General features: G+C 40.0%; 1 protein-coding gene across 1 annotated transcript in view; it reads left to right on the top strand.

The window, feature by feature from the left end:
• The first annotated feature begins 5,635 nt into the window (after nt 1–5,635).
• The window catches only part of LOC140195297 (scinderin-like), a 138,030-nt gene continuing 123,758 nt past the window's right edge, over nt 5,636–19,907 (top strand). Inside the window, 3 exon segments of the mRNA XM_072253389.1 lie at nt 5,636–6,091; nt 6,177–6,331; nt 15,203–15,364. Coding sequence (XP_072109490.1) covers nt 5,899–6,091; nt 6,177–6,331; nt 15,203–15,364 — 510 coding nt within the window. The 5' untranslated portion in view covers nt 5,636–5,898.

Genomic DNA, 19,907 nt, shown 5'->3' with positions numbered 1-19,907 from the left:
CCAGATTCCACCACTAATGCCAGTTCCTTTGAACACGAATGCCTTAAGACTGCAAATTGACCAACCTCCAGATTCAGCTCCAGCCTGGACCTCAACAGCCAGCATCTCGATGCCAAGACTTCCCTCGCAGCCACTGGGCCCCCAGGCTCCCCTTCCCTCAACACCACTCTCCAACCCTGGGTCTCTTAGGCTCCACTGTCATTCCTTGGGTGCTCAGAGCCTCCATCTTCCTCCCACCCTACTGTCCCTGAACACCTCAACTCTCCTTTCTCCTCTGGCACCACCAACACTTTTCCACCCTTAATCCTTACTACGTCTTACTATTTCTTTCGACCTCCCCCTCTCTGAGGCAGAACATTCTGTCCTCAGGGCCTTATCTTTGTCTCCCTTAGCCTGCGCCTCAATGAGTTCTGTGCCCGCCATGATGTTGAGCTCTTCTTCCATCGCCTCCATCTCTGAGCCCACTTTTTTGGCAAGAATTCCACACCCCACACTGATGACCCCTTCTCTCATCTTCAACCCTCCTCCTTTTCTTGCACACCCCACTATGGTTCTCTGCCTGCTCTGGATCTTTTCATCTTGAATTGTTGATGAGACATCAACTGCCTCAACTTCAGAACTTCTCTCTCCTCCTCGAATGCTACCCTTCTGAATGCACTACACTCCACTCTCTCTGCGCCAATCCCAATCTTACCATCAAGATTACAGACAAAGAGGGTGCTGCTGTAGGGTAGCAAACTGACCACTACCTTGCTGAGGCCAGCTAGTAACTCTCAGATATCTCCTCATAACTACACCTTGAAGAGGGCCCCACTCCAGACCATCAGAAAACTGTCTCCAACACCATCACTGACCTCATCAACTCTGGAGAACTCCCATCCACTGCCACCAAACCCATAGTTCCTTTACCCTGTACTGCTCGCTTCTACCTCCTACCCAAGATCCACAAACCGGACTGTCAGTGAGGGCCAATTGTCTCTGCCTGCTCCTGCCCCACTGAACTCATGTCCTCATATCTCGACTCCATTCTATCCCCATTGGTTCAGTCCCTTCCCACATACATCTGTGACACTTCTCATGCTCTCGATCTCCTCAGTAATTTTCAACTCCCTGGCCCTGACCACCTCATTTTCACCATGGATATCCAGTCCTTATACACTTCTATCCCCTATCAAGAAGGCTTTAAAGCTCTCTGCTTCTTTCTCAATAAAAGAACCAACCAGTTCCCCTCCACCACCACCCTCCTCCATCAGGCAGAACTAGTCCTCAACCTCAACAATTTTTCCTTTGTCTCCTCTGGCTTTCTCCAGACTTGAGGGGTAGCCATGGGCACGTGCATGGGCCCCCAGTCTCTTGTTTTAAAAGCTATTCCCTTTTCTCAGTTCCTTCATCCCTGCCACATATGATCCCAGGATATGGTTTTCATTTCCAGGATATCAGTGATGTCCTCCTTCATCAAAGAATGGCACTTTCCTTCCTCCACCATTGATGCTGCCCCCACTTGCACCTCCTCCATTTCCTGAACGTCCATGCTCACCCCATCTTCCTGCCACCTCAACAGTGGTAGAGCTCCTCTTGTCCTCAACTACCACCCTATGAACCTCTGCATCTAACACATCATCCTCCATAACTTCCACCATCTCCAAAGACATCCTGCCATCAAGCATCTTTACCTTCCCCCTCCCATTCATTTTCCACAGGGATCGCTCCCTTCATGATTCCCTTGTCCATTCATCCCTCTCCACTAATCTCCCTCCTAGAACTTATCCTTGCAAATGGCCAAAGTGCTACACCTGCCCCTACACCTCCTCCTTCACTTCCATTCAATGCCGCAAACAGTCCTTCCAGGTGAGGCAACACTTCACCAGTAAATCTGTTGGGGTTGTCTATTGTGTCCATTGCTCCCAATGCGGCCTCCTCTACATTGGTGAGACCCATTGTAAACAGGGGGACTGCTTTGCTGAGCATCTGCGCTCCATCCACCAAAAGCAAGACTTCCCAGCAGCCAAACATTTTAATCTTGATTCCCGTTCCCATTCCGACATGTCAGTCCATGTCCTCTTCTTGTGCCATGATGAGGCCTCCCTCAGAGTGGAGGAACAACACCTTGTATTCCATCTGGATAGCCTCTAGCCTGACAGCATGAATACTGATTTCTCTTTCTGGTAAAAAAAAATTCCTCCCCTCTTCTTTATTCTCTGCTCTGGCCTCTTAACGCTTCTCACCTGCCTATCACCTCCCCCAGGTTTCCCTCCTCCTTCTCTTTCTCCTATCATCCACTCTCCTCTCCTATCAGATTCCTTCCTTTCCAGCCTTTTACCTTTCCTACCCACCTGGCTTCACCTATCACCTCCTAGCTATCCTCCTGCCCCTCCTCCTACCTTTTTATCCTAGCATCTTCCCCCTTCATTTTCCGTCCTGTAAAACAGTCTCAACTGAAAAGTCAATGGTTTATTCATTTCCATCGATACTGCCTGACCTGCTGAGTTTCTCCAGCATTTTGTGTGTTGCTCTAGATTTCCAGCATCTGCAGAATTTCTCATGTTTAAGATTTACTATGTTCCTGTCCATTCTGAATGACCAATTTGCTTTCATCAGCAACAGTGTTATCCCCTAATTTCACATCAGCCACTCTATGGTTCAGGGCCCCTCACTATTTCCTTATCCTGCTCTATCTCTCCCCTTTTTTCTCTTTCCATTCTTAGAGTTAGGCTGTCCACAAACTTCAGTTATCAATTTGAAATGTTAACCATGATCTATCTCTTCAATGGATGCTGCCTGACTTGCAGTGCATTTCCATCATTCTCTTTTTATTTCAGCATTCACGCCATTCCTAAAAATACCTTAACTATAATTTTTGATACACTTAATTTTACAAAAGTTATTTTCTATTCCTCATTTTCACTTACTGCCTTTCTAAATATCTGTTCCAATATCATCTCTGTTTCCAGTTTCTTTTTTATTTCGATCAGAATACCCTTCCACTTTGGCCAAAAGGACTTAAGACCATGTCCCTCAATTAAAGCATGGTCTCCTGGTCCTCACCTTTCATTCCACTTATTTCTCTGAATGAGTCACTTGTGGCTATTTCCAACTCTTCTGTTATGATGCCTTGCTCTTCTTTCCTTTGTAATCCCATCCCCTACAGGATTCCAAAAGGAGTATTCCCTTCACAATACCCTGGGGGAAAAAGGCAATATTATTCTGTTCAGAGTAGGGAATGTTATGAATAGAGATAGCTGTGGTATCCAAAGCTCCATGGATTTTGAGAAGACAAACAGGAAGAAGCTGTTTCCTCTGGAAAATTATTTAATGGCCAGAATTGGACATATAGATGAATTGACAAAGGAAGTAGAGCCGGGGTTCCCAATCTTTTCTATGTCATGGACCACTGCCATTAACCGAGGGTTCCATGGACCCATGGTTGGAAACCCCAGAGGTAGAGGTAAAAAATGAAAACAATTTATTAAATTTCTTTCCAAATGGAAATAAATTCTTTTTTCTCCCATTATGTTCAGAAATAAGTAACTATTTTGTAGATAATGTAATGTAGATAACGCAGTTGATTATAAGCTTAATTCTAGAAGTATGGAAGCATGGGACTGAAATGAACAGTTCATTCAAAGATGGCACAGACATTAAAGCTGAAGTCAAAGTAAATATATTACTAAAGTACATAAATGTTGTCATATACTACCTGGAGATTCATTTTCTTGCAGGCATCAAGAGGAAGAAAAGAAATGCAATAATTTTTTTTTAATCTATCTCGAAACAAAGACTGACAAACAACCAATGTGCAAAGGCAGACAAACCGTGCAAATATAAAACAATAATACTGAGAACATGAATTGTAGAGCTGGTAGTTTGTGGAATCCATTCAGAATTGAGGTAGATGAAGTTATCCACGCTGGTTCAGAGCCTGATGATTGTAAGGTAATAGATGTTCCTGAACCTGGTCGTGTGGTATTAAGACCCTTGTACCTCCTGCCCGTTGCTAGTAATAAGAAAAGTGCACAGCTTGGGTGGTGGGGGTCCTTGCTGGTGGAGACTGCTTTCCTGTGGTAGAGCTCTATGTAAATGTGCTCAGTGGCGGGAAGAGCTTTGCTGGTGATATAGACAGGGCTGTATCCACCATGTTCTACAGACATTTCCATTCCTGTGCATTGGTGTTGCCCTACCAGGCTATGATGCAACTAGTGTGGATACTCTCTACAGTGCCTCTACTGAAGTTTTATGTAAGATGCCAGCTTTATAGTAATAGCCAAGTGGCATTATGGCCTGATGGGCCAAATGACCTTCTTCTATGCCTTAGTGCTTTATCCCATGATTTCTATATTCACGTATTTTGAGTTAAGGCAAAATTATTTTCACTTCCATTAGTAAAAGAAAGCATACAATTATCACATCAATAAACACAATGTGGTGTCCTGCAAATGAAATGGGAAACGTAGACCAAGCCTACTATAATTTCCATTTGCAGATTCCCTGGAGGATTTCAAGAGTTCACATTTCAAAAGTAAATGTATTATCGAAGCACATAGTTGTCACTATATACAATCCTGAGAATCACTCTCTTGTGAGCACTCACAGTAAAAACAGTCGAATCATGAAGAACTGTGTACAACGAGGCAAACACCCAATGTGACAAAGGCAATAAACTGCAAACACAAAAAGAAAATAAATAAAATTATAATAAGCGATAAATACTGTATGTAGAAGATGACAGGAAGAGACATTGAAAGTAAGTTCATAGGTTAATTCCCAAGGTTATGGGAAATAGCAGGCACTCTAAGCAACTGACTAGGTCTTTGCATATAACAAGGAACCCACTAGAAATAAGAATCCTAAACTGCATTTATGAAGAAGATAATGCTTTAACATTCACTTAACCTCTCAGTAAGGAACAATGCGAGGTTGAGGTCCAAATTTATTGAGTGTTACCATCAAATTTTCTTTAGTGTTTTATGCTGATTAACCTCTTCAATAAGTTGCTAAGCAAATGAATTAACCCTTTTGTTCCAACTTCACATTCTGTCTTTACAATTCATGTTGTCAGTATGATTTTCATTTGCACAATTCACCTTCTTTTACACATGTCAGTCTTTGTCTGCTTATGTACAGTTTTTCATTAAAATCTACTGCATTTCTTTTTTCCTGTAAATGCCCACAACAAAATGAATCTCAAGATAGTATATGGTACCATACGGTAGACTTATTTTGATAATATTAAGGCAGAAATCTGATAGCAAGTCATGTTAACAATGTTTATTAGTTTAGAGTAAGCAATGGTATTCACGAAATTTAAGGACTGAATAACTGCACAACTGTTACTGGATTTTGCCAACAACTTAAATACCAGAGATTATAAAATTTATTCACTAGAACCACAGGAATTCAGCACTCCAATGTTCTTCATTTTACAACATTTCTGCATAATTTCTTCTAAGACCTGGTACACAGTCCAAGATAGATTCATTCCAGTAAATATCTAATCCAGAACGTAACGTCCTGGCCGCAAGGCTGCACTTGATTTATTCCTCCAAAGCTGCTGTCTGACCTATGATTTGTGATCTATCATACAAGCTAAGAAAAGTTAGTTTCAGCAGAGTTTGTTAAATCCCGCTTTAGCTTCAGTAATGCGTTGGTGCCTTTATTTCAAGAGTCTCCTGGGCGACCATATTAGCTGATCGATTGGAGCATAAATGACTTAGTTTAAAGCAGCAATATTGCAGAGAGCAGTTCAGTTCTGGATTTGTCAGGCTGTGTCATAGACACGCCCATTCGCTTAACCCAGAAATACTAGTTTGCTCGCAGTTGCGTCAAGACCGAAGTTTGCTGTTGCAAAGAAGGAGTTCTGTCGCTGACAGCGTCTCCTTTAGACATTTCGTGGAGAGAAAGATGGTGCTGTACCACAAAGAGTTTGAAAATGCTGGAAAGGAGCCCGGAACCCAGGTCTGGAGAGTGGAAAGCTTGGAGCTGGTGCCTGTTCCGAAAAGTTTGCATGGCAGTTTCTATGTAGGAGATGCGTATCTGGTGATGCACACCATCGTTGTAAAAAACAACTTCTCATACAATCTGCATTTTTGGTTAGGTGAGGATATTAGTCTGTTGATGAATATTATGCTTTGTAATCAGCCTGGGCTGGAGTAATGTTAAACTGATTTATTTTTCCCCAGGCAAGGAGTGCTCTCAGGATGAAAGCAGCGCCGCTGCGATTTTTACTGTGCAGATGGATGACTATCTGTCAGGGAAACCGGTGCAATACCGAGAGATTCAAGACTATGAATCCAACACTTTTGTCAGCTATTTCAAGGACGGACTGAAGTACCAGGTAGAAATTGTAGTGTTCCCTAAATATGCAGAGGCCACTCTCTTCTTAAATACTTGTTGTTTCTCTTTTTGCTAGTTCGCTGGTGCTCCCAGCTTTATCTGCTCGTGCCGATGTTGTACGCCTCACCTATTGGAAGTGCTAAAATCGCTCTTCTAAATATATTGACCGGCAAGTGATAAACAAGTAATATTCACCATTAAAGTAACAGTTATGCGTGAAAGTTGACAGAACTGGATAAAGCATTAATTTCCGTTTCTCGGACCATCTATTTGCATTTCTGCCTTGTACGTTGTCAAGTTTCATGAGTGAGGTGGAATATTTAGAGCTGGTTGCGTATTTCACATACTTCCATACAACGTAGGAGGCCATGCGGCTCATTAAGCTACTGTTGACTCTCAGAGCAGTCCATCCATTTCATTTCCCCTATCCCTACTTCCCTCCAATGCGTTCATCAACTCCTGCATTGAACCCACCAACACTAGGGGCAGAACACAATTAGCTTCCAACATGCATATGTTTGGGATGTGGGAGGATGTCAAAATACCCGTGGAGAATGTGCACACTCCACAAAGAGAGGATGGCTCTAGGCTGCTGCAGCTGGGAAACTGCAAAATAAACCCTGTTACACAACATAAGTAGGGACCATCACACACAGGCCTGGTCCTGTCTTCACCAAATAGCCATACCCATATATAGTGTTTGCTACTTTTAGCTTTCTTTAACCCTGTGATAATAGTAAGATTGATCAATAGTAAGATTTAAGTAATTCTGACCCATTGATTTTAAAATGGTCAAGAGTTTCCATGAGAAATTCATCTGAGCTTTTTAGAAATACATCCTGAAGCTTAGAAATGATCAATTCTGCTGATATAAGTGACTAAAGCTTAATATTTTCTGCTCTCTGGATTTTCTCACTTCAGTCTTGTAACTTGTAATCTCAACCTTACAAGGTTGCACAGAAAGGGATCCTTTGTCCATTGTGGTCTTGCTGATCCCATCCATGCTAATCCCATTTTGCAATAATTAATCAGTAGCCTTCAATGCTTTGGTAATTTGAGTGCTTGCGTAGATATTTATTGAATATAAGAGCACTGAGTTCCACTAATATATGGGAACTGTGTTTCAGATTCCTCTGAGTGAAATAAATTCTTCCTCTGATCCACTCCAAATCTTTCCCCATTAACTTCAACCTATGCCCTCTAGCTTTTAACTCCTCTAGTATGGGGAAAGATACAGTGTCAATCAATGCTCTTTGTAATTTTTGTATACCCCTTTCAGGTCTCTCTCAGCCTCCTCAAGAAAACAAACAAAGCCTTTACAGTCTCATAATAAGTGAAATTTTCCATCACAGGCAACATTCAGGAGGATCTCTTCCTCCTGTCCACTCTTTGATGGCACAAACCTGCTCTCAGCATTGTCCACATCAGTTTTTTACTAACATTTAGACAAGGTGTAGCATCTGATGTTGTCATCACCTTGTTTTTCAAGCCCCACGAAGTCTCTGATTAAGACAGTATTTGCTGATTAAGTCTTTGTGATCAATCTGCCTAATATGCTGTTGACCAGTCAGTTTGGTTATACTTTTTCAGGGTATCCACAAATTTTCTTAAAGCTGGAACTAAAATAAATAAATAAAAACTAAATCTTCCTACAAGAGTGTTTGAATAATGAAAGGCAGTAAAACCTGATTGATTGGATGTGCTGTTTGGATAACAATGTCCTTGGCTGTACTGGCATTTGGAGCTGAATTCTGATCACCAACAATCAAGCAGCATATTAGAGCATTTAGACTTGTAGAATTCTAATTGTCTTTACATTACAACTTTGCCTCTCTTTCAGTTTATTTCTAGTAAGAGAAAACATTTACATTAAAGACCATGCTAATCCAAAAAACACATTTTTGTAAAGCACATGGATGAATATAAATGAATATATATTGTGTCAGATTCTAATTTCATTGCCATTATATATCATGTTAATTTTGTTGTACCTGCTGAAAGGGACTGTTGGCCCCTCTTTATCCCACCTTCCTCTCATTCTCAAGAGTCAAATTCTACTGTGTGTTGATAATTGTGAAAGGAACTTGCATATGATATTTCTCAATCTGTATTTTGATCCAAGAGAATAATTTTTATAAAATATAATGGTCCAAATATCATCCACTATTTACCAATATTTCAGTCAGATCCATCTCTCACATTTATTGCTTAACATAACTTCTCTTGAAATAATTTGACCCTGATATTTATTGGGCTGTGCAATTGGATGAGAGATTTTCCCAAGTGGCTTGCAGTTTTTAAGTGAGACAGTTTTAAGTTTTATTCTCCATGCAGCAACTACGCTGATTAATGGGTTGATTGTGGGATGAGAATGTCTGCAGTAGAAGGCATTAGCAGGTGGTCATGCCAGAAGAAATATCAATTGTTAAGTGGAATTGGTGTTAAGGAGATGAAGCTTCTATTGGATACTGGATGGAAGCAGATGGTGATTGGTGCCAGTTGGAATATCCTGCATGGTGATAATGTTTGGAGAATGAAATGGAGAAGGTGATTGAAGGCAATGATCACTGTGGGGATGGAATGATGTCAACAGAGGGGAGTGAAAACTGTCATTAGTGTTGAAGACATGTGAGGGCAGGGCAGAAAAAAGAGATGAAAATGGTCTTTCATCAAGACAACAAATAGTTGGCTTTCTTGAGATGAAGCATGTGACTAGGGGGAGGTTTCAGACAACCAATATTTTCTTATGGATGAGTCATTATTGCAATGTGGAAACGATGCTCAGTGATTGGTCCTTTCCTCTGCCCAAGCATATGTTGGTGAACAGGCAGTATGTGGAGTGGGTTATAGATTGGATATCATGGAGAGATTGTGAGGGAATTTACCAGTTACCTTGAACTCTTTACTCAACATCCATATAAACATTTGCCTTCAGAACCCACCTTTTTCATAGAAGTGCTCAATTTCCAACATCTGTACTATTTTGCTTTTGGATGCCAGTTTTTTTTTTGCACTTCATCTTATCTGCATTCAAGCTGATGGGTGTCAATTGTTAAAGTATACTTGCTGCCTTTTACCGTTTATTTCACTTCCTCAGAGAAGGTTGGCTATTGAGTCAGTTTTAAAGTCCACAGATCTCTTTAAGTTTTAGTTCCATGAAGAAATCCAAACCACCTGTTTTTGGAGATCAGAATGGCATTCATTTATTTGATACAGTTCAGATAATGAATATCCCAGTAAAATGTAATAAATACAATCCCTCTTTTTTCATTTTTGCCATACAGAGATTTAATATAAAATATACCTTTGTGCTGGTAGATTTTGTTATTGTAAGTAAGTGGCTGTGAAATTAAGGCAGTGATTCATGTAACTGTCAGCATTTTGGGATTCCTAAGCAAGTATATGGTATGCCAAGGCAGAAGTCTCAAACTTCCTGAAAAGAGTTTGCTGAAGATTCTCTGACTGCACTCTACCTCTGGGATACTCATGGAAGAGGATTTGCAAATGCCTGCCAGTCCCTTAGCACTTGCACTTGGAAAACTGTTGGAAAAATCGTGGGCAGTCCAGGAACAGAATTTCCTATAAATGTCCAAAAATCCAAAAAATGGTTTCTCAAATATTTACCAAGCCAATAAAATAAAACACATTTTCAAAATATGCTTCAAAGGTGCTTTGAAGTCTAATGTGTGAGATGTTGCTTTTTGGAAAGTCAAATGCAAGAGCAAAGTATACAGTAAATAGCAATGCCGTTAGTATCATTGAGGTACAGAGGGTTCAATGTCTATGGCTCCCTGAAAATTATGACACAAGTGGGTGGTAAGAAATATGTAGAGTATACTTGCATTCATATGTTGGAACACTGAGTATAGACGTCCGGAATTCAAGTGGCAGTATTATAAAACTTTAGGCCAAATTTGAAGTACTGTCATCACATTACAGGGAGTAGTTTGAGGCTTTGGAGAGGGTGTAGAGTGGTTCACCGGGATGTTGCCTAGATTGGAGAGTATTAGTTACTAGGGGTGGTGGAACAAACTTTGACTGTTATATCTGGAATGTCTGGTGCTGAGGGGCTGATATGATATAAGTATATAAAGTACTGAGAGACACAGTCAGAGTAGATAGTGTTTTTTTTTGTAGGGTGGAAAGTCAAATACTAGGCAAATAAAGGCAAAGCTGAAAGGAGTAAAGCTTAAAGGAGACTTATCAGGCAGGCTTTTGCATAGAGAAGAGCTGTTGCTGGGAACTTGCTGCAGAATAGACTCAAAGCAATGGAGTAATAATATCTGTCCTTCATTGCCCCTTCATTGTCATTCAGAACATTAGTAAGGCTTTTTCTAGTGATGCATTTTAAAACTTGCTTAAGTTGTTGCTTTCTAACATTTCAAAGAAATAAATGTTTAATCACAAGAAAAATGCAATGATAGCCACATTAGTCACATGGTGACACTTTCCGTCACTGAGGAGATAGCACGCTGTTTTAAATAAGCAGATGGCTAACTAACTTTCTATTTTAACTTGTGGCTAACACAATTACTAAGTGACGTGACCGAAATTTATATCTGCATTTCCTAGTCACACAATTACTATAAATTTACATCACATTTTAAATTTGACTGTAAGTAGAGGCTTATTTTATCAAGAGTCAGGGAAATTAATTCCATTGTTATTATCCTTTAATAAAAACTTTAGTTTTCATAGTTATAGTCATACTTTATTGATCCCGGGGGAAATTGGTTTTCATTACAGTTGCACCATAAATAATTATTTATGGTTTATTACTATTTAATTAAATAGTAATATGTAAATTATGCCAGGAAGTAAGTCCAGAACCAGCCTATTGGCTCAGGGTGTCTGACCCTCCAAGGGAGGAGTTGTAAAGTTTGATGGCCACAGGAAGGAATGACTTCCTATGACGTTCTGTGCTGCATCTCAGTGGAATGAGTCTCCGGCTGAATGTACTCCTGTGCCCAACCAGTACATTATGTAGTGGATTCGAAACATTGTCCAAGATGGCATGCAACTTGGACAGCATCTTCTCTTCAGACACCACCATCAGAGAGTCCAGTTCCATCCCCACAATATCACTGGCCTTACAAATGAATCTGTTGATTCTGTTGGTGTCTGCTACCCTCAGCCTGCTGCCCCAGCACGCAACAGCAGACATGATCGCACTGACCACCACAGACTCGTAGAACATCCTCAGCATCGTCCAATGGATGTTAAAAGACCTCAGTCTCCTCAGGAAATAGAAATAACTCTGACCCTTCTTGTAGACAGCCTCAGTGTTCCTTGACCAGTCCAGTTTATTGTCAATTCGTATCCCAGGTATTTATAATCCTCCACCATGTCCACACTGACCCCCTGGATGGAAACAGGGATCACCGGTGCCTTAGCCCTCCTCAGGTCTACCACCAGCTCCTTAGTCTTTTTCACATTAAGCTGCAGGTAATTCTGCTCACATCATGTGACAAAGTTTCCTACCGTAGCCCTGTACTCAGCCTCAGCTCCCTTGCTGATGCATCCAACTATGGCAGAATCATCCGAAAACTTCTGAAGATGACATCTGTTTCTTCTTTTGGCAAAGTAATTTCAGTGCACACTGAAACAAGCATGTCATGAGAAGAATAAATATCACAAGCTCTTAAATGTTTTGGAGCAAAGAGGAAACCTGGTTTTATTCTGAAATGCTTTTGGTAAATGTACATGCCGCACATATGATGAAGATGCAGATCTACTGGCATTGAAGAGACAAAAGGCTTAACAGTGACTGGCTTATAAAATATTCATTCATTTTTTGTTAATAGTGGAGATAAAAATCATGAGAAAGGATAAAACTATTGAGACCTAGAGATTCTTCTACTATTTTGGGAGTTCAATTCTGATCTCTACATTAACTCTACTTGCATATTACTGTTTCATATCTCTTTGTAACCTCACCTAAAACAATCACTTGGTTGTATTTGGTTCAGTATCTACGGACTTCTGCAGCAACTATTTTCTGTGAATAAGCACTCTCTAATTTTACTCAGAAATGGGCAGGTTTTAATTGTAAAAATATCCAAACAGTAACTGGGATGTGGACTTAGATTACAATGGGGAATGGAAAGAGTGTGTCAAAAGGCCAATGTTATGATAGTCATGGGGAATGTTGCATGCTGGTAGATTGGGGGAAAGTCAGGTTGGTAACGGATCGCAAGAGAGTGAATAGAGGGGCGTCCATTTAAAACAGAGTTGTGGGGAAATTTCTTTAGCCAGAGAACAGTGAACTTGTGGAATTTGTTACCACAAGCAGTGTGGAGGCCAGGTTGTTGGGTGTATTTACGGCAGAGATTGATAGGTTTTTGATTGGCTGTGGCATCAAAGGTAATGGTGAGAAGGCCGGGGTGTGAGGCTAAAGAGGGCAAAAAGGATCAAACTCGATGGGCCAAATAGCCTAATTCTGCTCCTATGTCTTATGGTCTTTTAGTCTTGTGCCAGATTCCCTGTGAAGGACGTGATTTTATTTTACTTAATGAGGTCTTTTTATAAAGACTTAGATTATTGCTTAAGTTTTTACATATTATATATAACACGTTCTCAAAATGTAACCTGGTGTTTTTTGTAAATCTGCGATACACAGAACCACCTTCAAACTCTAGTTCTTCTTGAGCTGAGAAGCTTAAAATTAAACATTTTTTCATTTAGTATTGTCTGCTTGAAATGAAGACTGGAATATACATTTGATCAATTCAACCACTTGATAATTTTGTAGGAGTTCTTTGGAGAACTATTTCATGTCCAACTATCTTAAATTGCCTTATCACTTCCCGTCCCTCTGTTAACAAGTCAGGTATTTTAAACTGAGATGGAGGTAACATTTAGCCACAAGTTTCAGGCAGTGACAAACTTCAACAAAAAAAGCACAATCACCTCCCTAGGGTTATCAGTGGTATCTCCATAATTATTAAGTATCACCATTCACCAGAATATGATCCAAATGTAAATATGCCTAGAAAGGAATGCCTGCAGAGGTTTCGTATTCTATGGTGAGTGGCTCACTAAAATTCTCTCCACAGCCTCTCATTATTACATCTTCAGTCACTCTTGGGACAAAATGCCCTCTGCTTGTCTCGATGTACCCACCAAAATTCAAGAAACTTAACTCCAGAACAATATAAGCCTTTTGATTAGTAACCCATTCATGTGAGAATGCTTCGGTTCTCTCAGCAGTCAGTTTACATTGGTTGATGATGATTTGGATTTATTGTGTGATATATTTAAAACTTATTGTATACAGTTCGGTCTCAGCATTTGAAGGTTAACTTATTGTAGTTATTTGGTAACTACAGATTCTACCACTGATGGAACAGGAAATGGTTGAAGGGCTGAGCAAGAGGGTAGTTTTTGAAGTGATGAAGTCTTTCCACTGCTTGCACAGTCTATTTACATCCAGGCAATCGAAATTGAAGTGTGACAGTCTGGCTATTCAACTTGATTTATCTTTTTATTTATCGTTATGGAACCCATCTCCACTTCTTGGATTGATCAAGCAGGCAGGTTTCTCATGAATCCTATGTTTGATTTCTTAAGGCTTGTTGTCCTTAAGCCCACAGCTGGGCCTTCTTCCCTCACTCAAACGCTCTTGAAACAGTACCACCAATGCCACCCCCAATACACAGAATAAGGGATATTTCTTTTCCTCAGAGAAGCAAGAGATTATAGATGCTGTAATCTGCAACCCAAATAAAAGCTCAGGAGGAACCCAGGATCTGTGGAGATGAAAGGCTTTTGGGTTGAGGGCCTGTGTTAGGACTAGGAGGGTCTGCCTCCACTGATGCTTCCTGACCTGCTAAGGTCTTCTAGCAGTTGTGTGTTGCCTTTTCCCACACACAGCACACAATCATAGAGGGGATCTTCTTTCCCAGCTTCTTCAGACATGTATCTGCTTAATAGTGATGGTCAGTTGATAGATTCCACATTTTTATTTCAAAAATACAATTAATTTAGGATGATTTATGAGGAGAATATAATTAGTACATATATTTTTCTACATTAATTGTACCATCAAACAATACATTGCTGTATTATGTAACAATGCCACCCATGTTTCTTCCTTAGTATGTCCATGACGTATTTGCAAGGCTTTTACACAAGTTCCAGCCAATCAGAGCCTGGAGATGGCAGGATTGTAGACAAAGCCTTTGCAGTGGCTGCACTGAGCTTCAGTGCATCCTTCAGTATGTACTTGGGCCAAGTGCTTGCAGGCTCCTTGTGCTGGAAGACCAATGGGTTTTTGGGTATATTTTCACCAAGATAGTGATCTTCCAACAGTAGATGTTTGTCTCAGTAAGTACCCCTGGGAACAGCGCAGAGATCATAAAGTTCTCTGCACGACTGTTTCAGCTGAACCAAAATAAAGACCACTACACCTATGTCCAGATTTTCTTGGCAAATTGACAATCTATGAAGAGGTGGTCTATATCTTATTCACTCCTTATCCATCCCAAAGGCAACATGTGATAGGAGTGAGATACTAGTTGTACAGGTAGGATTCTACAGTTGTTAAAGTAACAGTAATACATAAGAGGAAGCATTACTATCTGAGATTGGCTACATGGCCTCAGGCCCATTATACATGCCATTCAGTATCATCGCTGATCACTGAATGCAAGGCTGTTCTCTATTCTGATTCATATATCTCTTCTTTCAATCAATTCTACACAACCTTTGTTTGCATTCTAGAATATTATCAGTTCCCTTATTTGAGTTTCAAATTATTTATTCCATTTTTGCTGACTCCTGTAGCTTTTCTGAGATTTAATGTATTGTTATGTTGGAAAATCTTGTGGCACATGGAAAAACTAACATGTGTTTGTCTTCTTCGTTGTCTTAGGCTGGTGGTGTGGCTTCTGGATTTACACATGTCATTACTAATGAGCTCTCTGCAAGGAGATTGCTACACATTAAAGGACGGAGAGTTGTGAGAGCCACAGAAGTAAATCTCGATTGGGCCAATTTTAATAAAGGAGACTGTTTCATCATAGATTTGGGAGCGGTAAGTTCAGAGGAAATTATGTGTTATAACTTAATTTCTGCCTTCATCCTTCATTCAGTCTACAGCTAAGCAAAATGTATGAAGTCTAACGACTGTTATTAACACTGAAACACTGTTTAACTCCTCCCAGTGCACCTTGATGTTACTCCTTAATTCTATTTGCTTTTTTATGCTTAGAATCATCCACAAAACTATGTCTAAGAACACATACCCACCCAGAAAATTTTGTCATAACAAATTGTCTATTCAGTTTTTTAGTATAGGGAGACAGAACTAATGCTGGTATGATCTAGTCCTGACAACTGGGGTGAATTTCTATGTACAAGATTGAATGGGTTAAATGTAAATTTTTACAAATCGATATGCTGTATGAAACCATGCAACACAGAAAATCTGGAGGAACTCAGCAGGTCAGGCAGCATTTATGGAAATGAGTCGACATTTCAGGCCGAGACCATTCTTCCGGACTAAATCTGGTACATGTCTGCACTAGTGTGTTCTATTTTCTTGTCATTCTTAGTCCTGGAATTATCTCTATTATATTTCTTCTATTTCTCTATTCCAACTTTTTGAACTTGCCATAGTATGTAGGAAACACATACATTGTAGTAGATTATAGAAACGTACAGCACAGTAGCTCATCCTTTTAGAGTCTTAGCAACATAAAACATAGAAACAGGCCATTTGGCCTAATTAGTCTATGCTGACAAAGATTCCCCTCTAGCTTGACCTACTTGCCACATTTGGCCCAGATCACTCTAAGCATTTTCTGTTCATGTATATGGCGCACATGGCCCATGTCGACTGGGATGCCTACCCCCACTGATCTTGTTTGTCTCCATTAAGCCCCTATATCTTCCTGTACTGCTCCTATTGAGGTATCTGTCCAAACCCTTTTCAAATATTCTGACTGTATCTGCCTCCACTACTTCCTTTGGCACTCGTTCCAGATATTCACCGTCCTCTGTATATTAAAAAAAGAGGATTATATCATGAGGTAATAATTGTTCACAACTTTGTCATTGACCATTGAGATTCTAGGCTTGATAATCTATCATGCTAAAATAACATTGTCCAGAAGGCCACATATGATAATTAAATGAAACAGTTTCTTAATGCGCATAAACACAAGATTTCATGCACTTTCCTGCACAAATCCCAGGGTAGTTTGTTGATGGTCAGCACTGGAGACATGGAGAATTGCAAGCATTGTCAGAAATGCCAACTTAATTAAATTATCTCCTGCCACAGTGGGGACTCTTAAAAGAAGTGATCCTGGATGGTAAGTGCTGATTTGTGTAGTGAGTGAACCAGCTGAAAATATCACTAGAAATAATGGACAGGCACAGGAGCAGACATCACACTCCTCTGATGCACAGACACATAAAGTGATGCAAACATTAGACACCTTAGAGAAGCTGTAGAATGTTCACCCTCCTCCCACCTAACCCAATCAATTGGGAAGCCTATATTGGATTCCTTAGTTGTGCTCATTGTTGGGAAGGCTGCCTAACACCAATGTAGGTAGGGTCTGTTGCTTTAACTGAAGTTCAAGAATGATTGCACCCTTCATAAAGCCCTGGCTTTTCAGCTGAGCCCCAGATACTTTAGCAAGTTTGCTAGAGAGTCAAGGGATATGGGCGATAAGTTGCTGTTGAAGCAACAGTCATATCAGCCACAAAGAGTAGATGAAAGGGGCAAAATGGCTTATTGTGCTCTTATTTCCTGTTGCTAGTGTGATAATTAGTTTATTATTGTCACATGCACCGTCACATGGTACAGTAGAAAACTTTGTTTCGCATGCCTTCCATACAGATCATTTCTTTAAAACAGTGCATTGTGGTAGTACAGAACAAAACAGTAAGAGAATGCAAAATAAAATAATAGAGTTGCCGGAAAAAAATGTAGTGCAGGCAGAAAACAAGGTTCAAAGCTGTAAGAAAATAGATTGAGGTCGGGATTCCATAGTCTTATAACAGCAGGGTAGAAGCTGCCCTTGAGCTTGGTGTTTCAGTGATGGTGTTCGTGGATTCAGCATCCGCTGAGAAGTCTGCTTGCTCCTTTCAGTCCGCTGTCAGGTTTTTGAACAGATAATGAACCCATGAACACTACTCACTATCTTTGGACTCTTTTTGTACTACTTACTTAGTTTTTTAAGATTTATTTCCTGTTGTGATGTATAGCAACTGTTATATTTTACACTGAACTGCTGCTGCAAAGGAACACATTTCATGACAAACGCACAAGAGATTCTCCAGATACTGTAAATCCAGAGCAACACACACAAAATCTGAGGATCTCAGTAGGTCAGGAAGCATCTACAGAAAGGAACAAACAGTTGACGTTTTAGGCTAAGACCCTTCATCAGGACTGGAAAGGAACAGGGGAGAAGCCAGAATAAGAAGGTGAGGGGAGAGGAGGGAGTACAAACTTGACGGTGATAGGTGAAGAGGCATAACACATGTCAGTAATAATAAACCTGATTCTGATTCAGTGTCCACATGTTGACGCATCATTCTCGTGGAAGTTACAAAGTGGATGCAAAGAATTGACAGTTGCATCCTGTGCTTGCTTTTGTGTGACCATTCTTTCAAGTGTGCACAAAACACAAATGCTGAATAGCTTCTGGTTTGTTCCCACACAAAAACTTGAGACACAAAATGCAAACATAGCATACAGGAAAGTTGACTTTGTGATTAATCCCTATTTGAGAAGCTCAAAATCACAATTGGCATTGACAGATCCAACTCAGCAAGAACGTTGCTACAAAAATAGGCTGTGATGAATGGCAAAAAAAAGGCTATCGTAGCTTTAACCTTTGGACAAGTGGAAGTAGATCACAGGCAGGTGTACTGGGAAACATATTTGCAGAAGGGCTGAGGCTTTCAAATGGAGCTATATGTAATAAAAATAAATCTCAGGAGACTAAGTAAGAATCCTGAGACCACTTTAGAATTTCCATCCATCATCGATTTTCTGGCTTACTGATTTTCAATAAAAGTTTAAATATAAACTGAGCAGAAATCTTGCAGAAGTCAATAAAAGCATCAGAATTGATTTTATCTTCACTGACGTATACCATGACATTTGTTGTTTTGTGGTACAAAGCAAGAACTAAAGATTACTATGGAGTGCAAATAAATAAATAAATAATGTGAAAATGGAATAGTGAGGTAGTGTTCATAGGTTCATGGACCAGTCATAAAACCGATGGTGGAAGAGAAGGAGCTGTTCTTAAGTAGCTGAGTGTGGTTCTTCGGGCCGCTGTATTCCTCCTCAATGGTAATAATGAGAAAGGGGTGTGCTCTTGATGGTGAGGATTCTTAATGATGGATACTGTTGTCTTAAGGCACTGCGTTTTGAAGCTCGTCCTCGACGGTTGAGGCACTGCCTGTTAAAGTTGCTCATATTAGTGGAGAGAGTTATGTGGTGATGGAGCTGGCTGAGCCTACAATCTTCTGCAGCCTCTTTCAATCCTGTGCACTGGGGCCTCCGCACCAAGCAGTGATGCACCCTGTCAGAAGGATCTCCATTGTACACCTACAGAAATTTGCTGGGGTCTTTGGTGTAAATCTCAAACTTCTAATGAAGTATAACCACTGGATATACAAAGTACAGGAACCTTGTCTAATTACTGTGCATCCATTGAGATAAATGTAGGAATTATGCTATTTTTAATACATGATGCCTCAAATAGAAAGGTACCTAAACTTGCCCTTTCCATCAGAATTGTTAAACTCGCTCACTTGTGTCTACCTAGATTTCCACTGACTACATACTAATAGAAAAAGACCTTAGATGTATAGTTATAGATACTCCAACTTCAGACAACAAATGGCATTTTAGCAATACTCCATTATGGGACTTACATTTTACCACTGGAACAAGCATTTTCTCCAATGACATGCTGAAAATTGCTGAATTGTTCAGGGTATCATAATATTTGTGGTAATGATAGCACAATCATATGATGCAGAAATCACCCTGACTAGCCAAGGTATACACCTGTACTTAGTGAAAGTGCTTGTAAAAAGATGGGATCTCTGATCTCGGATTTGGTCCAGATAGACTAGACCCATGATGGCTTGAGCACTGGCATGCAGAATAACTCAAACTTGATAAAGATTATATAAAAACAAGTACTTTTCACACTAACAAATTTAAGTAACACTATAATTCACAAGGAGGAAACTTGAATAATATTTAAATTATCAGGTAAATATGAAACCACAAATAATACTGTTATCAGTTGGATTAGATGGCCTGATATGCTTCTAAGTCTTATAGTCTTGTGTCTCTTGACATAACTGCCATATACCTATATTTTAAGATTTATTTGGAGATACTGATGCAGGTGCTGTGTAAGGATTGTGTGTTGTGTTTGACCATGCTATAAAATAGTTCAGTTAAAATTAGACCAGGTGTAAGAATTATTATCTGGTCAATTTTACATCCCCTTATTGAGCTTATCTACTTAACAGCAGTATTAGAATTGTTGGTTTGTCAACAGACAATGTCAATAGATAAGCTTTCAATCAGCAGG

The sequence above is a fragment of the Mobula birostris genome, chromosome 3, assembly GCF_030028105.1.
Source record: "Mobula birostris isolate sMobBir1 chromosome 3, sMobBir1.hap1, whole genome shotgun sequence".
Taxonomy (NCBI): domain Eukaryota; kingdom Metazoa; phylum Chordata; class Chondrichthyes; order Myliobatiformes; family Myliobatidae; genus Mobula; species Mobula birostris.
This window is presented reverse-complemented; position numbering and strand designations above follow the sequence as displayed.